The 21,820-nt window shown below is 41.3% G+C and overlaps 1 protein-coding gene and 1 long non-coding RNA gene across 4 annotated transcripts; one reads left to right on the top strand and one right to left on the bottom strand.

The window, feature by feature from the left end:
* Window positions 1-3,148: 3,148 nt before the first annotated feature.
* LOC145787801 (uncharacterized) lies at window positions 3,149-3,935 on the bottom strand. The gene is made up of 2 exons (XR_014291446.1): window positions 3,589-3,935; window positions 3,149-3,408 (listed from the first exon to the last, which is right to left on the bottom strand). It is a non-coding gene; the product is annotated as an uncharacterized LOC145787801 (long non-coding RNA).
* A 2,574-nt stretch (window positions 3,936-6,509) lies between these two features.
* On the top strand, window positions 6,510-20,882 carry LOC145787748 (PTB domain-containing engulfment adapter protein 1-like). Of its 3 annotated transcripts, XM_082599560.1 has the most exons (10): window positions 6,510-6,650; window positions 7,035-7,106; window positions 7,944-8,114; window positions 14,001-14,126; window positions 14,619-14,627; window positions 14,953-15,042; window positions 16,202-16,324; window positions 18,346-18,490; window positions 18,709-18,767; window positions 19,880-20,882. In XM_082599560.1, the coding sequence occupies exons 1-10, from the start codon at window positions 6,642-6,644 to the stop codon at window positions 19,958-19,960; spliced, it is 885 nt and encodes a 294-aa protein (XP_082455686.1). In that variant the 5' UTR covers window positions 6,510-6,641; the 3' UTR covers window positions 19,961-20,882. The 3 variants fall into 3 exon arrangements, with proteins under 3 accessions (XP_082455686.1, XP_082455685.1, XP_082455684.1); XM_082599559.1 differs by lacking the exon at window positions 14,619-14,627 and having other exon boundaries at window positions 14,001-14,135; window positions 18,349-18,490; XM_082599558.1 differs by lacking the exon at window positions 14,619-14,627 and having other exon boundaries at window positions 14,001-14,135.
* Window positions 20,883-21,820: the final 938 nt, after the last annotated feature.

The following is a 21,820-nucleotide window of genomic DNA, read 5'->3' as shown; positions in this document are numbered from 1 at the left end:
ACAGTGAATCCTTCCTTCATCATCAACAAGACGGAGGTAGGACACAGCTCCATATGCCACAGACGAGGCGTCGGCAAAATAGTGAAGTTCATGCTCCGTTACCACGCCAAAGTGGGGAGGTTTGAAACAGCGAGGCAAACGTATGTCGTAAAGTTGGTGTAGCTGATTTATCCATTCATTCCAAGTGTCTACTTCAGACGCCGAAATTGGGTCATCCCAACCGAGACCTTGCTTGCATAAATCTTGCAACAACAACTTTGGTTTCAAGGTCACTGGAGCAACAAACCCCAGGGGGTCATATAGCGAGCTCGTCGCAGACAAAATACCTCTGCGGGTCAGGGGTCTCTCAGGTAATGGGAGTTGATACTTTCCATCAATCTGCTTGACTGATTTTGTCATCATGTCATATGCCATTCTATCCTCACGTGAGTTGGGCATGTCAGGTATTGATTTTTCATCGCCAAAGTCCATTTTCCATAAACACTCGATTTGCTGCTCGATGGCAATGTCTCTTGATCGAGCAAAGTTAACTTGATAAGAAGAAGAGGAAGTTGGTGACAGAGATGGGCCCAACAAGGACCAACCCAACGGGGTTTTTATAGCGATCGGCTGATCACGTGATCCCTTCCGTGAACGTTGAATGCAAAACACTTCTGGGTTGTCAACACCGATCAACAGTGTCACACTTCCACCCTTCACACAGGGAAATTCCAGATCATCTAGGTGGGGTAGTCCAGACAGTTCCTTTTGACTCGGAATGGCATTTGGAGTAGTCGGAATTTCATCAATTGACAGGACTCCAGACAGCTCAAACTTTCGTCTGTCATCTAGGGAGGACACAGACAAGCTTACAGATATTCCATCATATATTTTAGACGTGTTAGAAAGAGTCTGTAGTGAGATCTCTCTTTTATCCCCAGTGATATTCAAAACGTCTATTAATCTGTTAGCGCAAAAGGTTGCTGTAGAACCTTGATCGAGGAACGCGTAAGTCAAAACTTCATTGCCATTGTATCTAACCTTTACTGGCACAATGCACAGGTAGGTCTTGCAGACACCCACGTCTTTATCTTGCGGCCGCGGTTCCGTCACTGAACAAGAAAGAACTCCCCTTTGTTCTTCATCACTGCGTGGCTGAGATGAATTAGGTGGATTAGAGTTGTGGAGCAAAGTATGATGGAAACGTCCCTTGCACCCTTCAATGGTACATGTGCTGTCAACTTTACAGTCGCGAGTTTGATGCTTTGTGCTAGTCAGACACTTATAACATAAGTGTGCATCGTAAACCAGTTGTCTACGCTGTTTGTACATCATGTTTTTAAACTCGTCACAATCAACAAGCTTGTGCGACTTGCGTTTACAACATAGACAAGCATTACTGAAAGATGGTTTTGATACACCCTTGAGCGGAGGAACGTCCGTGTTAAATGCTGAGACTCGATCCTTCCGACTGGGTTTCTTTGCCAGGGTCTGGTGAGTTTCCTTCGCCTTATGAATCCTACTTCCGTAGAGGGAGTTCTGGATCTCTGCTCGCATGCCAACAAATTCTGCAAGATCTCTGAATCCTGCTTCACGGCTTGTGTTGTGCAGAACCATAACCGATCTCTCTGCCCATGCCTCTTGCATACGGAATGGCAACTTCTCAATCATTACCATCATTGTGTCCAGAGAATTCAGTCCAGCAAACTCATTAATGTCATCCAGGGTTGAGAGACACACATCCATGGCATTGGCTAGATCCTTTAAGCCTTGAGGATCGTTATGCCCAACCTTTGGCATCCTCTTCAGTTTTTGCTCTGCTGCATTTGCGATGATATGGGGCTGGCCATACTCCAGGTACAACTTCTTCCTTGCCAGCTCATAGCCATCGGGTTTCTTCACAAGATGTTCTATTGAACGCTTTACGTCACTATGACAATGTTGTAACAAATAGACCAACTTCCTTTGATCGTTATGTACCAGCGGGACGATCTGTGCGTCAAACGTACGCACAAAATTTTGGTAAGTTAAGGGGTCACCCTTAAATGAAAGTATTTCTGGTCGTGGTAAGAAACGTTCGTCACTATAAGAGAAATGTCTACTTGGTTGTTGGGGCTGCTGATAGGAGCACCCTGGTTGTTCACCGACATGGGACATAGGTTGGTAATCTGGTCCATACGAGTCACGTTTAATTGTTTTCGGTTGCCAAGCCAAACTTGGCGAACTAATATTTACTTGAGGAGTCGAGCGTGCTGCAGGGAACGTAGAATTAGGCGTGTTAGCTTTAGTATCATGAGTAGCATAAGGAGATGAAAGGACAGGAGAAGATGTTTCTTGAAATTGCACAGAGGGTCTCTTTGTCAAACGGGAGGAAACATTCTCCTTGCTGTTTGGCAGACCAGGTGACGTGAATCCAGTTTCATCGACAGTAACGTAAGGTGAATCAGCGTCACTCATCGCCTCTGCCCGAGATTGCAATTCCAATTGTAACATTTCAATTTTGTGTTCAGCTTGCCTGTTCTTCCTCTCTGCTTCTATCCGAGCTTCTTCTTTCTTCCTCTCAGCTTCTTCTTTCTTCCTCTCTGCTTCTATCCGAGCTTCTTCTTGAATATGAAGCTTTTCTCGCTGAGCCAGTTTCAGTTGGATCAGTACTTCACGTTGCTTTGAGCTTGCTCGCGAGCTGGTGCTTCCAGAGCGTAGGCTCACGGAACGATGTGAGGAACTAGGCTTCTTGTAAGACGTAGATGGCCCCGGCAAGTTGGCAGTTCTTTCCAACCACTCCTTGCAACGAGTGTCAAACTCGACCTTATTTTTTTCCATTAGGGAGCGTTCGGTTTCCCTATCATCTCCAATCAGATGGACAACTTCCTGATATTTTCGGTCCACTTCGGAGCAGTAGGACCGGAATGCCTCCAACTTAGTACTAGGATGAATCATTAGCCGCTCTCCATGCAGATAGGACTGCTGCAAAATTTTTGCGGCCCCATCGAACTCAGCTTGCTTGGCTGCAGACGCATCCTCGAGTGGACTACTGCTTTGGACGCTCATCATAAATAAACAAATGTAGAAACAATTATGCCTACGGCAAACCTTCGGGACTTGAGTGCTGCAACTCCGAGGACTGTCCACAATAGTCGAAACGCTTCTATGTAACGTACGAACACGCACACAGAGTGACGGTTATTGTATTCAGCTGTCGACGACAACGACAGCTACGACAACGAACAAGCGAAGGTCAAACGAAGAAGAAGGTTTCTGTGACAACACAGAAAAACAACGATTAGCAAACAAAACTTACGAATTAGGCCTAATGCGGAATTACAGATGACGAATTATAGGCCTAATGAATTCTTACCGACTATTTTGTGGCGCACGGAACAGCACAGGGAGAAACCCAACAATTGAAAATTCTACCGTTGTAGATCGAAACTGAACATATAAACGGTAAACAGTAAAATATTATGCTATAAATTTCACATCATAGGTGAGTCCCGTACTTGATTTAAACATCGGGAAATAAGACGAGGTACTTATTACACTTAACCATTGACACTAAAATTCACATTGGCCTAGTCTATCACAAAGGTTGCAGTAGAAGGTTAAGCTTACCGTGAACTGTGATAATCACTGATTTGGCCACATAGGCCAACGGCAACGACAGATGAAATTGCTGCACAGAGTTCAACTATGCTTCAACCACACAGTACATTAACGCAGTAGGCTAACTCTTATTCAACTAAAAAACAGCAGCACCGTTAATAGCTCGAATTAACTACCAGTCGCTAACTATAGTTGCTGTAAACGTTAAGCTGATCTTTACATGTAGCCTACTGCCACTTAACAAAACTCAAAGCACAAAGAAACGTAGTAACGAACGCAAAGGCGCAAATGTAATTATGACGTAACGATCACACCTCGAGGTGAGAGCAGGGGTTGCCAGGTGCTACTTAGGGAATCCGAATTTAGTTTTTAAACATAGAAAAGGAGGCGGACAAATACGACGTAACAGACGGCAATGTCTGTTTCCGGTTGTCTACTCTACTTATGACCTAAATTTGGTACTATACCCATTACTCGAAATCGATCACTAGGTAGAGGCAATTATCGTAAAGTTTCTTGCCAAGAGAAACAACAGCAAGTGCGGGTGGCTGGAGTGGAACATGCAGGCTCTCGACTGCGAGCCCAACGCGCTAACCACTCGGCCACTGCTGCTATTTGAATTTCTATTTGAATAAGGACCTTTTGATCATCTGATGATCCCCCTTTTTGGGTGAAACAGGCTGTAGGCCCAGAGGTTTTAGAGAGTAGTAACTATAAGTTATTTCATGTAATTTTCTCTGCTTGGCATTGATCACTTTTTGTAGTAGGCTATTTATTGTTTCGCTTGTAGGCTACATATGTAGGCTATTGGTAAAGATGCAGCCTGCTGCAAAGCTGAGTCAAAGTTAGCAAGTGGCAACGGATTCGATTAACTGTTCTTACTGTAGGCTAAGCAAGGTATTTTAAAATGATTCTCCTGCTTTCATCAATCAATCATTTTATTTTTCGTCATTAACGCGTCCGGGACGAAAAAGATACTAGCCTACTGTAACTACAAAAATCGATATAGACCTACCAGCACGTTAATGAACGGGATAAGGTGGCAAAACCTTGAAAGGTTTAAAACGTGCCTGAATGGAAAATTATGTATTAGGCTATATATGAGTAGTTAGCACAGCCACAAAACCAAAAAAACAAATACCAAAAAAATAAAACAAAAACAGAGAGAAGCACACATGTAGCCTAGTAGGCCTAATGAATGACAGCCTAATGAAAAGTGTTGTGGATTGAATTTGCCAGTTCCAATATTGATGTGGATGAGCAGTCATAATAATAATAATAGGATGGAAAAAGAAAACCGGACATAAAAGAAACCCATCCTCAGGCAAAAGCCCGTTTCAATGTGGCCCAGGAGAGCAGGTGTTGAGCTCTTTCTATGGTCAGACTCTACATCACACAGTAGCCTAAGACGATTGGGGTTTGAGATCCTTTGGTATCCTGCACGTTATAACATCCGCGTTTTTTCGCTTCTGCTTTTTTATAGACCTCTGCTATGTTTGGCATAGGCCACACTGTTTTTCGTTGTGATGGTTACAAATAAAAACGAGCTGAACTGAAACTTCTTTTTTGTCATCAATTGGGGAAATTCCCTGTAATGACTGGCAATCTGACATTGATTCCGCATGGTGGCGCAAATGTATTGCGATCGATACCAACTCCAACCATAACAAATTCTGGCTTGCCCTGCAGGAGAACATGCGGCTTGGACCAGTCAGTTCTGTTCATGGTCGCCTTGTCACAACCAGTGAGATATATAAGTGCAAAACTTCGTATGCTTCGTTGCGACAATGGCTGCAGTATAGAATAGAGAATTGGAAAAACTTACAGCAGCATGCTGAATGGGCCAATGTAGGCTGCTTTACTGAGTTAGAATGTGGTCCACACCTTCGTTTGACATACAAGTTGTCTACCTGTTGCTGGTCTGAATTAATTGGACCTTACGGTACTTTATTCCTTTGATTTACAAATATAGCATAATGCTGAATCAAACACTTTAAAATATAACTCTATTTTTATAGTAACTTCATAGCCTAATAAAGAAGTTTTTGCAATACATTTATTCATAATTGATTGATTTTATCTTCAAACTAGGAAAGCTTCTTTGAGAGCCGAATCCAGTGAGTTACGCATACTTGTAAAGGCTTTGAACCCCTAATGCAGACCTTGTCACCGAGGTTGAGAAAATGAAGTTTCCGATAGTTGCTGAAATTTTGTTGGCGGAGAATTACTCCATTCTCTAGGTGCCACTAAATATAGAGAGCAGTTCTGAAATGTGTTGCTAAAGCCAAACTGCTTGAAGTTGGGCACGTAACCACTGAGCTAACGTTATATTGATACGGTATGTATAATTGGAAACAAAAACTTGTATCTCTAATTTGGAATATTTTGGAGTTCTGGGCTGACAAAAGTCCTAATTCAAGTTTAACCTTATCTGTTATTCCTTTCAAAGACACGCGGAAAGCATGAAAAGAGACCATTTTAGCCCGTCCTGATTAATAGCTTATAACTCCGCCGCTAAATATCAGAAATTAGAGAAAATTGACATGCACATAGTCAAATGCTTTTATTTTGTTTTGCAATTACCGGTAGTTGTTTTCAAAATAATGCTTAGTTTGTGTGTTCTGAAAACATATGTTGCAAAAAAGCTTTAAAAACACGAATTTTGCTGGCATTTAGTGATTTTATAGCCGATTTTGTTTGTTTGAATTTTAATTTTGATGATTTGTAAATCTAAAACAAAATTTTGAAACAAATTATTTTTTCCTACAATAAATACAGTATTTTTCATATTCATACTACCGGTACATCAAGCGGTTTTGAGTTTATTGTGATTAATTGCACTAATAGGTTCTCCGCGGGTGGTCATGGCTGCTTAGCATCATAGTATCTCTCATTTTTTTCTTAAATACAAACGTTGTTTAGGAATAAAATTGTATTTTTAGTTCTTTCATTTAGTTGTGTCGAAGCTTTGGTGTACTGTATTTCGATTCAATTGCTATCAAGATTCCACCAAGGCTGAACATCTGAATACATGTTGCTTTGATCAGAACAGAAAAATCACAATGGTTTTGGTGAGTTGCTGTTTTATGATTTATATATCATGCGACGCTAGGTATTCAATTATGACTGCACTACAAATTGACCAATAAATAAATGTTTCTGATACAAAAAAGCATCAAAATAACGTGACATCGATTGAACCCTTGGTGTGATGTTGAGTAATACACATCAAGTGCAGCTTTCCAATCAGCTGGGTGCAGTAAATGAAATACTTTGTAGGCCGCAGCACTTCAACTAAGAAGATAAACTTACAAGTGTGTTCGGTAATGTGTCAGTAGATCAATGTTTTTACAAAGATTGACCTTCATTGTGAGGTCAATCTTCTTCCAAAAAGTAGCACCTTACTTTTGAAGCCATGTTTGTTTTTTAAAGTCAGACTTTCTATGAACTTGTAGAGTTCCAACAAAGAGAAGTGGATCCATTCTGATGACACCATCATCAATGGGAAGGTGACATACCAAGTGAAGGTGAGCAATGGAGTGGTCACTGCCACCTTTAATGTTATCACATTGATTCAAGATTTACTTCCACACAAATCACTACCATTCGGATAACAGGAAGCGATTTACTGATTAAAAAAACAACGATGAATTATACCTAAGTTTTTGCCATCTAAACTGTTTCCTGCTAAAAGTGGAAAATGAGCAACGTAAAAAGTAATTAACATGTATTGTCAATTGTCATTACCTGTTAACCTCAAAGAACTGACTGCAATAATTTGTATTGTCAAGAGGTTTTAAACTGCAGTACATTGCGATTTAACACATCAGAAAGTAATGTGTATGGTTGAAAAAGAACCTCATTTCAACTGAATTTTAACTGAACATGTTGCAAACTGAAAGAAAACAAAACTTTTTATGATATCATACTTTGTGGGATTTCATCATCATCATCATAATCCATCGTCGGTTTGTTCCCCACTAGTGGGGGTGGCCGATTGTTTCCGCGCAGCAATTGTCTTAATCCCTTTTCTCCATTTCACCCTGTCCCTTGCATCTTCCTCCTTCAGTCTGACTTTTTTAAACTCATCCTTTACTTGTTGTTTCCACGTTCTTCTTGGACGACCGCGTTTCCTCTTCCCATCCACCTTTAGATCTAGTGCCTTTCTAAGAAAACTTCCTTCCTCCCTCCTTATCACATGTCCATACCATCTTACTCCATTTGCCCTTGCCAGTTGGTCTGGCAAGGGCAAATGATTTGTAGATTGAAAATGTCCCTGTAGCATTGGTGGTGCGCATCCTTGGTTCGAACAATATCCCATGTTACTCATGAGACCATGATTGATAATTTTCTTCCATTACCAGTTTGTTGGTGTCATGGAGGTTGGAGACTCCCGTGGAATGGAAGTGGTTCGTGATGCACTCCAAAAGTTAAAGTTCTCACGCCACATCAAACGTTCAGAAGGCTCTAAGCCCCCCAAGGTTGACTTGCACATCAACATCAATGGAATGAAGATTTGTGACATCTTTACCAAGGTTGATCAGTTTTTGTCTTCTTCCTATGAAAGATTTTTTAGAAACGAAACATAGTCTATGTCTATAAAGTTATCGTTTTTCACTTTTGCTGTGTTTTAAGAGATTGATATTCTGGATTTTTGTTTTTGACTGCCTTGTCGGTGGACAGGTTTTATACCACGTTGTCGGCATTGCTAGTTGTCTGATGTACCTTGAGCTCTGGGCTTGATTTTGTTATTTTCTATCTTCAACTGCAATTCTGAATAGCGAGAGTTTTCGCCTAGTAGATGTATTTAATACGGCACATAGCATGGATACCTAAAGAGATATACCATCTCCAGGTGGCCATGCACATAGTAAATTCTATTTCTAGTTTCGGTCTTAGAAAAAGTTTTCACTGAAGTGTAGTGCCAGAAACTTTAATTGGAATGAATTAAACCGAGAGTGGTTCAGACGTTTTGTGCCAACACAAGACAAATCAAGTTGCTGCAGAGAAGTTATTAAATGTGCGTGGTCTACGAGAACTGGATGACGAATCAATTTAGTAGCTGCTGGGCACCTCGTAAACATCTTGATCAGTGGTTCTTAAACGGGGGGGGGGGGGGGCATGAAGATTCTCCAAGGAGGGCGTGAATGTGATGGGCTGTTGCATTAGTATGCTACTGTGTTGTATATACAAGATGTAAACAAAATTGTCAGTAACATGCCTTACTTTGTGTCACAATTTGGAAATGTGACCTAGTCTTAACTTTATTTTTCAGCGCTTATTTGCGGTTGTTGTTTAGCCACTTGTTCAGTAACGGTGGTTGTTTGTGACATTTTTGGGTGAAAGTGGTTTTTCCGCACTTGCAAGTGTGAAGACACAAACTCGGAACAAACTTAACTGTGGAGTGCATTGTCTTCTACTACGTCACAAATTCAACTGCTGGCTTCAAAAAGCAGCTTCATCTCCTTCTCATTAATGCAAGGAAAAGTAAACTGAGATCCACTTAATTTTTTGATTGATGTATGATATACAATAAACTTTGTTTGTTTTCAAAGCTAAAACACGAAATGTTTGTGTAGTTTGGCTTTGATATATAACTTCAATGAGAAAAGGGCATAAAGTTTCACAAGTGACGCCAAGGGGAGTGCAACCTCAAAATTTTAAGAACCCCTGATCTAGATCGAGCCTCCACTGCTCACGGGTGGCAACAGACATAGCTCCTTTAGCCTTGGAGTGACAAAAAAGGTTCAAACCGTCTATGGTTCAAACAAAGAAAAAGTTCTTATTTGAACGTTCTTGGATGTTAGTGGCCACAAAGTACCATGGAATAGAAATAAAGTTTTCTTTTTGAGCAATTTGCTCCCGAGTTGTGTGTTTGTACATGTAATGAAGCTATGAAGCATAAATCTGCCCAAATTGCAAAAGATGCAAGCAGTTGTTGATCATTTAATTTTAGACTGTTAGTGTACTGCCTGGTGGCTACAAGTAAGCACACCAATGCGGAAACACTTTTAAAACCTAGCTTGAAGACAATGCTCTTCACATATGAAACTACCTTACGAACTTACTAATACCTGCATTGTCCACATCATGCATCCATTAACCATGCGAAGGAATGTTATGAAATTCTTGAATTATTGAAAGGAAGCCGTCCTTGTGTTGAATGCAAAACTAAATCGTGATCAACCTCACTGTGTGTGACGTGCTCATGCAAGCAATTTAATTGAGCTGTCAATCATCAGCTGCATTCGTAGGAAGGCCGAGAGACTGCATTAGAATTAGATCAATGAGTGTATCATAGTTAACATGTCTTGTTCTGTATGCGAATATTACCGCCAAACTGCACAACACATCATTTGCCGTTTTGATGAACCTTGGGACGGAAATACTCGTCTCACAACTCTTGATAGCGATACGGTGCATGGCCGCAAACAACGTGATTGTTGCCACTTTAAAGCAAGACGAAGAGAATTAGCTATGAACGGTTGTGGTTACGTTGTGTTGACGTTGACTGACATGCTCAGTTGATGTTATTCACAGCACGCCGTGACTGGCGTTCCTTCGGGAAGTTTCCATCAGTTTTGGGCACCAAGTCGACTATTTGTTGGTCCATAAAACGTTTGTCTTTGTCGACAGAGTTTGCTTTCTGGCTATGAATTGATTCAACGATCACAGACGTTGAACCAATGTAAAAGCGACGAATTGTGCGCTAGGTTTCTGCCTCGGATGAGGAAATCTTCTTTATATTCTTTTACCTGGTCCTTTCACATGCAACCTTCGTTTCCCAGAAACCGATCTGACATTCAAAAGTTTCTCGACGTTGAATCAACGTAAAAAATACCTGGTTTCGTGAAAATATTGTTTTGAAGTTATTGAGATTAACGTTGTTGACAGCTGAAGATTTCATTCTCAATTTATGTGGATGACTTTCATGGTGGGGCTGGTTGGGAGCTGGGAGGCGTGACAACAGCGTCACAGTGTGAGTGGAGACCATGTTCTAGCCCAGTGCTTCCCAACCTTTTTCAGATCGCGACCCACTTTTAAATGCAAGTTTTATTGTGCGGCCCACAATGAGATATGACATCTTTATTAGGACATCTTTACTACTGGCGTATTACTGAAATAGTTAATGCGACACAACACATCTAATTGTTACATATTTGTTACATTGTTGCATAATTGTTGCGTAATGATAATGCAATAATTTCCCGATCTAATAAAAAACAGGGTACACAATTCATGAAAATGGAAAGTCAACAAATGAGGTGAAGATAAGAGTAACGATGGCGAAGGCTCAGTACTGCAACACCAAACTGCGGCTTGTGAGATCCATAGTAATGTCGGTATTTTTTAGAAAATTTAACATTCAGCAACATTTAGAAATAGCTTCGTAACCCACCTGAAATAGCTTCGTGACCCACTGGTTGGGAAGCACTGTTCTGGGCTGCCACAATTCAACGGTGACACAAACTTGCAGGTTTGAGAGGTGTACGAACGCCGTGCGGCCGTGTAGGCCTCAAAATAAAATATTCGAAATAAAAAGATAAAAACATTGAATATATACAAAGCAATTCCACTTGTCCGAGGTTAAATAGAAACTAATGATGGCAGAACAGTTGGACTTAGAACTGCGGTCCATGCAGGGCCACAGATAATTGTCAATGCTGGACGATTTCTTTCTGTCCATTTGTTTGCCGAGTCCTGCGTACTTTCACTTTTGGATTGTTTCCGAGCTACCAGCAAGGCGTCAATTCCTTTCTTGTTTGTTTTGCCACCGAGTGACTAAGTTTCCACAGATTCTCGCAAAAATAACTGAAGCCAAAGATTCCCACAAGCTTTTTCAAATCGCCCAATTGGCCGGTGGAAAACTGCTATCAGTGTTTTAGCGTTTGAAGTGCACTTTATAATTCCATCCCTGTTTCAATGTTTTCTACCCATGCAACCACATTATTTCATAATGCTTCAAGAGTTGTGAGGTGTAATGAAGTGAACTGTGCAGTACAGTCGGTTTATTGTTGCTCATGGCACATTTGGCACACCACCATCAGCATTCCCAAGCCACACACTGTGGCGACGCGGCACATTATGGAAGGATTTTTCACCAAATAAGTCATTGACGATAAACCTGCGGATTGAATGAAAGTAATACTATTTTCCATGTGATTCTTACATGAGAATTTATGGAAGAAATTGCTAGGTTAAAGCTCGGTTGATTGAATCTAATTGGACGGATCTGATGTTTTCCCCTTTGATATTTAAGTTTAAAAGATGAGGTTGTTGAGCAAGTATCAAAAGAAGTAAAGTGCTGAATACAAACAGTTTGAATATGATGAGATGAGATCTGCTTTATCTTACCAGGCCTGCTCTGTTGGAATGCTTGCTATAACTTTGTTATGTCAGCATCTGAGTTACATTGATTCAAGATCTGCATATGTTGAATTAATGTAAAAAAGGACATTTGTTGATCAATGTTACAGAAAACGATAAATCATACAATGACCGGAGGATTAAACAAAACCGAATGACTTTGTCACCTGGCAATGTCGACTTGGACCACCAAGGTCACCAACAAGGTTATAAACTCTCTGTTTGCTGCTACATTGAAGCGTGGACCAATACAGATGACGCAATGCGCTTCTTGCTTGTGTGTCGTCATCAACATGGCAGGGTTACTGGTGACCGTGAGGCTTCAAATTGGTTGCTGGTTTCGACTGAGTGCTTTGTGTTTGATGTCATTCCTCAACTCAATCCCTTGAGAATCCTACTTACTGCTGGGTTTACTTGTCCTTAGAGAACATTTACGTTGAATCGACATCATGTTACGTTTGTCTATTGTTATGCGCCTGGTTTGCAAAACCAATTTCCATCAGTGGACGAAGAATCGAAGATTGACAAAAGGAGAGTTGGAATATTACAAATACACGTCGTGTCAATGTTAGTTCACGCAGGAATAGTGTCATCTAAAACGTTTTCAACAGATGCTCTTCCCAGGGCAGATGCATCTTCACGAATGACTGCAAGGTATTATATTGTTCCAGCAGCAGTGATTGATATGAATCAGTTTCAGCAACGTCAACAGATGTGAAGGCGGTTGTGCCTACATGTCGTGACAGAGATAATACTAATCCAATGTTGAAGTACGTTGAATACACGCTTGATTGCTTGTTGAAGTTTCTTTTACTCGGTGAATATGGACTGCACCGTGGGTTCTCTAAAAGCGAATGTTTTCCATGTAGAATGTTTCTACTTCTGCCATTCCAGGCACTTCTGGCACGCGAGGCACCGAACGAGACCCTGGTTATTCAGTCCAGGATTCCATCACTTCGGTTTAGTAGCTTTCATTGTACAGCAACAAAGATAATGCAAAAGCAACACACCTCTGGCAACCGAAGCATATTAAAGTGGCATGCACTTCATAGAGCCGCCATCTTCCGTCTTTCAGCTCGAAGATTGAACATTGTTCATTTGTATTATGAAATGTCATTTGTGTCTCCTTTATGGTTAATTTAATTGAAATTAGTTGAAATGTGGAGACGGTGCTGTGACACTTGCATGTTTACACTCGTTTCGTGTTTGTGGTGCTCTAGTTGCTACGCTTGGTCATCGAGGACGATGATTCAACTTGAAGTGTCAAGGACAACAACGACCTGTTTTATGTAGTTTTGAATAAAAATCGGCTGCTCTTACAACATTCGGATTCTTTTTTGAAAACATAACATTGCGGTCAGAATGTTTTTCGTTCTTTATTACAAAACAGACATGGTCGCGTTGCTTTGTGACAGATCACTGCACGGAAGATTAACCTGAATTTTTAAAAGGTTCATGTTTCTATAATTTTTCAATTTAGTTTGTTTTAAGTTCCAACTATCACAACAAAAAAACAACAGATGCCAAACATAGCAGCGGTCTAGAGAAACATAAAAGTTACAAGGTGTTAAAATTTAGGCTGCTAAAGTAGGCCTGTAGGGTGTTCGATTTGAGGTGTTAAAACTATCTTTTGGAAATGTTTGTTAGCCTATTTTTCACAAGAAGAACAAATTTTTCGGGAGGCACAAACAACTGAAGGTGGTCTTGTACTCAATTCATATTTAATTTTGAACTTTGGGTTGTTTCGTGCAACGGTTACATAACGCACAATTTTGTATTTTTGCAAGCATTACTCGCTTCGCTCCGTTTTGAAACGATTGAGATAAATCTTGTAGGCCAAAAACGTGGCCTTTCAGCTGTCTTGCTATTGGTCTGTTGTCTTAACCAGTTATTTATTGCCGTGTTAAATTTCGTACATTTCCACGAGGCAAATTGAAATGGCACTACATGGTTTTATGTTTTATTATGACAGTATTACGCTAATGGGCTTTTTTCAAATGGGATTTATTTTTATTTAAAAAACATTTTCATCTTAACCTCATCACCCGATCAAGGCGGTTCTGCACGACGTTCCGCTACAGCGAGTGTCCTTCTGCGCTGACGACAAGCAAGACAAGAGGCTCTTCTCCTTCATCGCGAAGGGAGACGATGGAAAGCATCGATGCTATGGACTCGATTCTGTGCACCAGGTAGACATGGACACCCGCAGCTAATGGGCGAAAAATTGTGTTACTTCACTAAATTTCACAACTTTTGAAAATCTTGTTATTTATTCCATTGTTGTGCGCGCGGTGAGAGCGAAGTTGCGTTATGTCCTAGCAGTTGTCATACGTCAACTAATCTAACCCGCGCAGCAACGCCCGGAGGCGAAATTTTTTTCCACCAACTTTTTGTTACTTCGCTTAGAGTTTGTATTAATACCGTGTGAATGCAAACGTACAGTATTTCGTTGGCGTGTTTGGTTCAGTGGTTTCATCTTTTGCTTTATGTTTGTGAGAACAACGGTGCGACGCCCATCGAACTAATTTTTTTCCTTTTAAATTAATTTTAGCGGTGCACAAAAGCTTTTCAAAAAAAGTAGGGTTAGGGTTAATTCTTAATCAGTTCGGAAAATCTTACTTTTAGAGTGACCAGAATCAATTTCTTTTCTCAACTTTTTTAAACTTGACTAGACTAAGTGTGTCTCCAGGCTACGTTTTTTTTTTTCAAGTAAATAGATTTGGACCTGGAAGGCGAGAATTGGCTGCTGACTTTGAAAACCGCGCGAAAAAAATGAATCGGTAAAAACAGTTACGCGCGCCTCGCGGTAACCAGTATGGCTACACTTACAGAAATATGCAATTGAGACAAAATGTTTGTGAAAAAAAATTTCGCCGCCTGGAGTGTTTGGTTCGCACCGGCAGAAACCGTCCCTCGCGATTAAGTGAGGCATGTGTTTATATTATTATGTTTATGTAACGTCGCCCAACTGAAGAAGATGTTTAAACTCGCTGTTCACAATTCCAGGCAAACAACATCACGCTCACGATCGGCCAGGCTTTCGAGCTCGCCTACGACAAGTATCTTAAGAACGACAAAGCAACGACCTCTCAACAGGTGGGTCAGTCATTTGGGGCTTGTGAATGTTTTGCTAAATTTTGAATTTTTATTTAATCAAACCCATTTGCTCGAGTGTGATCGACAGTGGGTAATTTCAGGCTTTGAATATGTGCACTAGTGGGCGCCAGGCTGAGGGTTGTGTGGATGGAATGCTCTTGCATGACTATCTAGTCTACTGCTCCCATGCCAATGCTCTGGTATTATTTCGAAATGGTTGGTAGTTGTGTGACGCCATCTTGGTTGGTTGTGTATTTTTTTGACGCATCAGCATTTTCAAACTAAAACTCCAACTTCCTTCGATTAACCTCGAAAGTATTTTCAAAGTTTTCAGCTGTCCATCGCTATCTGTTACGTCCAATGTCATGATCCCTCGACAGAGCAAACACGATATTCAGCCGATATTCGCGCTGCAACGCTGTTGGGTCGACAGATGCGATTGATTTCTCCATGATCAGTTGCTTTCAAGCATGCTTTGCGTATGACGTCAGAGCCATAAATAGACCACGGGCAGAAATAGATGGTTTTGTAAAAGTTTCCGGAAACGTTTATCAATTTCTAATTTTTACTACTACCAAATGATGACGTATTGGAAAGCGCATCACAACCGTCCGTTATGACATCATAATTGGACTCAAGGCAATTTGTGTAAAAAAAGCTAAAAATGTAAATGAATCCAAAGCTTGTCTGAAAACATTTTATTTCACTGAACATTCTGACTAAAAATACTGTACCGTATTATTTATCACGACGACGACGACATCTCCCAGGATATTATAAGGCAACACACATTATTAGGATTGCTTCTAAAGTGCCTTGCTTTATCACTGGTGGAATGATACTCGCTCGAACAATGAACCCAGTGTAATCTGCTTTGGCGTGTGTTCAAAAAAGTCCCCAGCCTGCGCAAGTTAATATGTTTATCTTTGATCTATTCGGCCTGCCTTGTGCGCCCCACTATGGCGTATCCATTTCAAGCCTGGCAGCTATGTGACTGAGGCAACGTGTAAATGTTGTCAATGTTTTATGGGCACGAAATACTGGCACTGATGAAGTGACCATTTCTTTTACAGAAGCGTGAGCTACTCGCTTAATTATTATCCTCATTGTAACTCCCCACGCGCCTAGATTGATTGGCATGTATCATCTTCATTGACAGGTCGTTGAAATGAGCCGGAGAATAGAGATGCTTGAAATGGAGAACTCTGCTTTGAAAGAACGAATCGTTCAATTGGAGTCTCCTCAAAGAGGGAACACCCCCAACCACGCCCCTCTACCAACAGTGAGTGCTCTTGTCATGACCTCATAGCAAGCTCGATTGTTTATTCAATTGTGAGATCATGATAACGATTACAAAGACGTTTTCATTATGCGCAGTAATCCTCTACGCATCCCAAATTGCGTTTCAGTTTGCAGCTGCGAGAAGGTTCAGGAATATCGATATATTGACAGTCTCCGTTTGTGTTCGATCGGTGACTTTTTAACACTAATACTTGGTCCTAGTCAAACTATGGCATCTTGATTTTTTGTAGCGATTATAGTGTTATTTGTTTATTGTTTTTCAAAACTACCATCATAAATACGTGTCCTTTTAATTCTCTTCCAACTTTTTGTTTATCATTTTTGTCTCTTTTTGTCATCGATTTTATGACGTTGAAATAATCTTTTCTTTCTTTTCTATAAACATCTTTTTTCTAAAGTGTGAAGAAAGAAACCCTGAATCCTGCTTTGCAAAATTGACCAATCAGGGCAAAGATGAACACGTGACTGGACAACCGGAGAAAGTTACGACTTCTGATCTTCAGACGAGATCAGACCTTCCCGATATGTCGATCTTTCACCAGTCATCTGCATCTTATTCTCCATCCAACCAAGAGTACCTGAGATCGAAGATAACGTTGCTACCAGAGGGGAAGGGGAGTGGAGACAGACAGCAGGCCAACCTGGGACAAACAATTGCCTCCATTGAAAAGGCGAAGATATCCTTGAAAAACTTGAAGGATTACGTGAAGCAGAAGAAGTCAAGTCGGGATAGTTCCTCTTCATCGGTAGTCACCAACGCATCTTCCGCGCAAGCATCTTATCACACTCTTCCTAGAGCAAAGACCACCACCAACCCTTCTCTTCCACCTGTCAATCAATCGCAATCCGTCGCTGAAACGTCACATCCGCCTGCGCAGTCTTCTGAGCCAGGAAAGCGGAACAGCGCGGAGAGTTTGTTCACTGGCATTGATGAGGTAATGAAGACAATCGAATGCATGATGCGAGATGACACAAAAAAGAAGAACGGATCCTCCAGTTTAACCGATCATGATTCTCCACGTTCCACCGAGAAGATCACTGGCTCTTCCGGTTTCGATCCTGCGATGATGAACTATTTGAGGATCAAAGAAACAAACATCTCGGACTCAGTGAGCGTGGATTCAGCTGATTGTGGAAATTACGCAAATATCAGGCATGTATCTGAGCGCGACGCCCCCCCACCTCTCCCCCCTAAACCCAAGAGCATGATCACCGACACGATCGATGCAATGGCGTCTGAATCTACTTGTTCCGCTTCAAGCAGCGACCTGAGCTCTGCGAACACTTCAGCTCAATCCTTCCAACTATGGTCGTCTGATGATAACTTCATGAACCCGTGTGAGAGTATGCACAAGATACATCTCTCGTCTCCGGCACGTGATCATTTGACCGCCACGCTTGACCGATTTGCAGGAGAGGAAGGTTACATGGAATTGAAAGCGGTTAAGGGGATTGCACAATCGGTGGGTCATCCATACATTGAAACAACGTATGATAATGTTCACAAACTCATGGAGGCAGTTCGGGGGAGAGTCTCTGCTCCTTCAAAACCTTCCCTGGCAAAGAAAGAAATCCCACGAAAATCTGATCCCATAAACTCTCCCAACTACATCATGCGCCTCGTTGGACAAGATAACATCCAGTCCTTGAAAAACTTGCCTCCTTCCACGCTACCCCCTGGTGTCCCACCACTTTTGAGCGACCCCCTCACTGGAGAACTTGGGTTCATGCCTGTCGTGTCACGTGATGTCACTCTCAGCAACTCACGTCATAATTACTTTTGTTCCAATGCGACGAACGGAGCGTCATCGTCAGCAGATCGAAGTGTCATCGTCAGTCAATCGGTATCTTTCACTTTCTATTTTCATTTTCTTTATCTTCTGTTTGGAATTTTATTTCATTTGGAATACAACATCGATTTGAAACCGTGTTGCGCGCATATTCTGCCGATAGGAAATCTTATTGTTGTCGTCATGAAACTAATTGTCGGTTACTCCACAACAGACTAAAACGCCCCCTGTTCCATCAAAGGACGTTTTCGACATGCAGCCATTCACTCCCCCCACAATTGTGAAGCTGCCCTCCCCCAACGAGGTGCACCCCCCAAGGATACCAGCCCGATCTCGCACCCCTAGTACCAGTAATGGTCAGTGCTTGTTCTATGTTAATTAAGAAACTCAAAAATGCAATTCCGTTTGACATTTTAGTGATGTTGAAAGACATTGGATTACCATCGTTAATTGGTTTAGTTGCAACGTGCTAGTTCGAGATAGCAGCCTGGCTTTTTTAGTGTTTGTAGGCTAAGTTGTTACGTAACAGCCCTATTAATGAGACAATAATTGGTGATTATTTGTTTCTTTGCAGATGTGTCCCCTCAGCAGTTGTTTCAAGCGGCAAGGAATCCAAACACTTCGACATTGCAGGTATGTACCTGGGGTTCCTGTCCCAAAGGGAGTAGTGAAATGTTTTTGCTCAATTTATAAATCATCCTCTTTGACATCACACATGCCCCACGGTCACACAGCTCCCGACATCAGCTCGGCCATGACTGACGTGGTGCAGATTTTAGGAGTGTGACGCCAGACAAGCTTTTAGGAGTTTATTGCGAGTTCGCTGTGGTTATAGCGATTTGCACCAGCTTTCGGAACACAGTTCCCTAGTCGTGTGCTATGACGAATGGTGTTGAAGTCAGTGAGTTGTTCTTTAATGCGGCTCTTGTTTGGCTTGAAGCTGCTGTCTTTTGAGTTTATGTGTTGTTAGGCGAAATTTGTTGAATAAGTTAATTAATTGATTAGGTGATGTAGTTCCTCCCTTTCGGCACGGTTGTTGATTTTTGGATTCTGTCTAATAAAAATGGCCTTTTTGAAGCGTAATTGTACGCGTCGTTTTCTCTGGCAATGATTGTAACGACGATCACGCTGCTAAAAGCGAAACTTAATCTATTGCATCTTGCTATTGCTCTGTACCACAAATCAACCAACACTTTAATCATCGACGATTCACAGAACGAGCAGGTTTAATGCTGAATGCCAAGAAATCATAAATTCCATCATAACTGTGACAATATTGTGAGCATGATTTGAATGAAATTTTCATCGAAAGAACCTCCACCCAACTCGGGTTTGCTTCCAACAGCTCTGAACCTCTTCCAGATTCCAATCTCCTGGTCCTGTTTTTTTTCTGTGGCTTCTTTTTTACTTTTTCCGGACTCTTCAATTTGTTTCCAGCTTTTCTCCTCTGGAGATCGGAACGATTCTGTTCGGGTGCCTGGGTCTTCCTCTCTTTTCCAACTCAACGAACACGCCGAAACACAGCAGATCAACACACAACACAGCCACATAGCCCGCACACACGCCCAAGGTGTAGGGCAGAAAGACGAACACTTTCGAAGGAAACTCAAAGTTCTAGAAGTATGCGTCGGCTGATTGTTACGTCATTGTGATGTCATTGAGCGTGAAAGTAATGTATTCGCGACAGGGCTGCCAAGGTTACACCACCGACGCTGTTGTTTTTACACCAATCTTTGTTTTCACAGGAAGGGTTTAGCCGCGGGATTGGAGCGAAGGAAGCCGAGATTTCCCTAGACGCGTTTGACCCTCTTAAAACCTGGAAGTAGCTCTCTGGAATTTGACCTCCCTGACGTCCAACATTGGCGATTGTGCATGTGCAGTCAAGCATGACTGCGTATCACTTACGACATATATTTAATGATACGGAACAATTTTTCCCGCTCAATATTTCGACCTTAACCCTTTCATTTCCGATTTCCCTGTACAGTAGTTCCCGCCTATTAAATCCACTTCGGAATCGGACGACTTTGGGCTTATTAATTATTATTATTAAGCGGGACTAGTTTATTTTTAAGATCTTCTATTATACAGTATTATTCTTTAAGTGCGTCCCAAGAAAAATACGTCATTTTTACATTGTATGTCATCATTTTATCAATGTAAAAATGACAGATTTTTCTTGTTGCCTGCTGCAGTGTTCAAGCCTGTTACCAAGTGGTCAAGCTGGTGCCAGTTGAGCAACAGCCACTTACCGATAGAACGTGCAATTGGATCGTAAGCCATCCAGTAGCAACTTATATTCTGCGCTTGCTCTTCAGTGCATATCTCAATACGTTCCATGCTAAACGTATGGCACCTCACCTTGGCACCTCCTATTTTGGGGGTGCCAACCTCACCTTGACACCTCTTAAGCATTCTGTCATTATTTAGTCTCAGACCACAAGTGTTCAAAAAGCTTTGCGCCTCTCAATAGATCAGAACCACGGAAAAGTTCAGAAAGAACATTTTAAGGTTGCCTGCTATTCTAGTACAAGCACGCTTCGATCGTTTTTTTTTTTTAAAGATTTTGTCTATAAACGTAAGTTATTTTTGCAATATTGTTAATATTCACTGTTTTTTCCGCCGCAATATTTGAGTCTTGCCCTAATCACTATATGAGAAGAGGTGGTCTATGCTATAGTTTGCCGTGGCATCAACGTGTATGCTTTAATGTGTGGTTTTCAAATAAAATGGTGTGGAAGCCTCATGCATTGGGATGTGCTCCTGCAAACTATCAGACAATAGCATTTAAACCGGTGTGGAAGCCTCATGCATTGGGATGTGCTCCTGCAAACTATCAGACAATAGCAATTGAAATATACTTCGTGAAGGTTTCCACAATTTGTTTGCGGGCGTTGAGATAAAGTTTGAGTGACAAAGACAACATATCTTATAAAAAGTAAAAAATACCTCAAAGGGAAAATATTAGTTATACTACAATCGTTGTAGAAAGTAGTTTTCCCTTAAAAGAAAAGGTTGTCTTTGAATTTGTTATGTGATTGAAGTTTTATCCTGGACTGAGACAGTCTCAGATTCGGTTATTCTTAACAGTTTCGCATGTTGTAGAGGCTTTGAACCACTGACGCAGGCCCGGTCACCGAGATTGACAAAGTGAAGTTTCCGATTATTGAAGTGTTCTTGTCAATAAACTATTCCATCCACTAGTTCATCTATCCAATAGTTTCATCATAATCATCCGTTTGTCTATTGAAGAAGGGACAAACTGATGATGATGAAACTATTCCACTAGGTGCCGCTGAATAAAAAGTATTCCTTAAAAGCGCTCCCGAAAGCCGAACCAGCTGCGACGGAGGGTATTGCTTGGTTGTACAAAGTTGGGTGGCGAACTGAGTTGTCGCTGCAGACGAAAACCGAATGCAAATACAGTAGCCTACTCCGCAGAAAAAGTATAAGTGATAGGCTATTTTGTTTACGACTTACTGAAAAGGTTGCGGGCCACTAAAAATCATCCAGGCCTTGGTCTAAAGCAGCCCACAGTTGGCTTAACTTTATATTAACTTAACATAATAAAATTTATATTAACATAATGGCAACACAAGCTCACAGTAGAATGCTGAAGAAATTATTGGTAACTTGCTTCAGTGAGAGAATGTGAGGAAAAGGTTAATAGCCACCGTCCTATAATT

The sequence above is a fragment of the Aplidium turbinatum genome, chromosome 18 (genome assembly GCF_918807975.1).
Source record: "Aplidium turbinatum chromosome 18, kaAplTurb1.1, whole genome shotgun sequence".
In the NCBI taxonomy this organism is placed as follows: domain Eukaryota; kingdom Metazoa; phylum Chordata; class Ascidiacea; order Aplousobranchia; family Polyclinidae; genus Aplidium; species Aplidium turbinatum.
The sequence above is the reverse complement of the archived record's forward strand: the minus strand, read 5'-3'. Positions and strand labels throughout refer to the sequence as shown.

Excerpts from the sequence above, each read along its gene's own strand:
- LOC145787748 (XM_082599560.1), top strand. Across the intron at positions 7,107-7,943 it reads AGGTGACATACCAAGTGAAG|TTTGTTGGTGTCATGGAGGT; the intron begins GTGAGCAATGGA and ends TTCCATTACCAG. Across the intron at positions 8,115-14,000 it reads TTTGTGACATCTTTACCAAG|GCGGTTCTGCACGACGTTCC; the intron begins GTTGATCAGTTT and ends CACCCGATCAAG.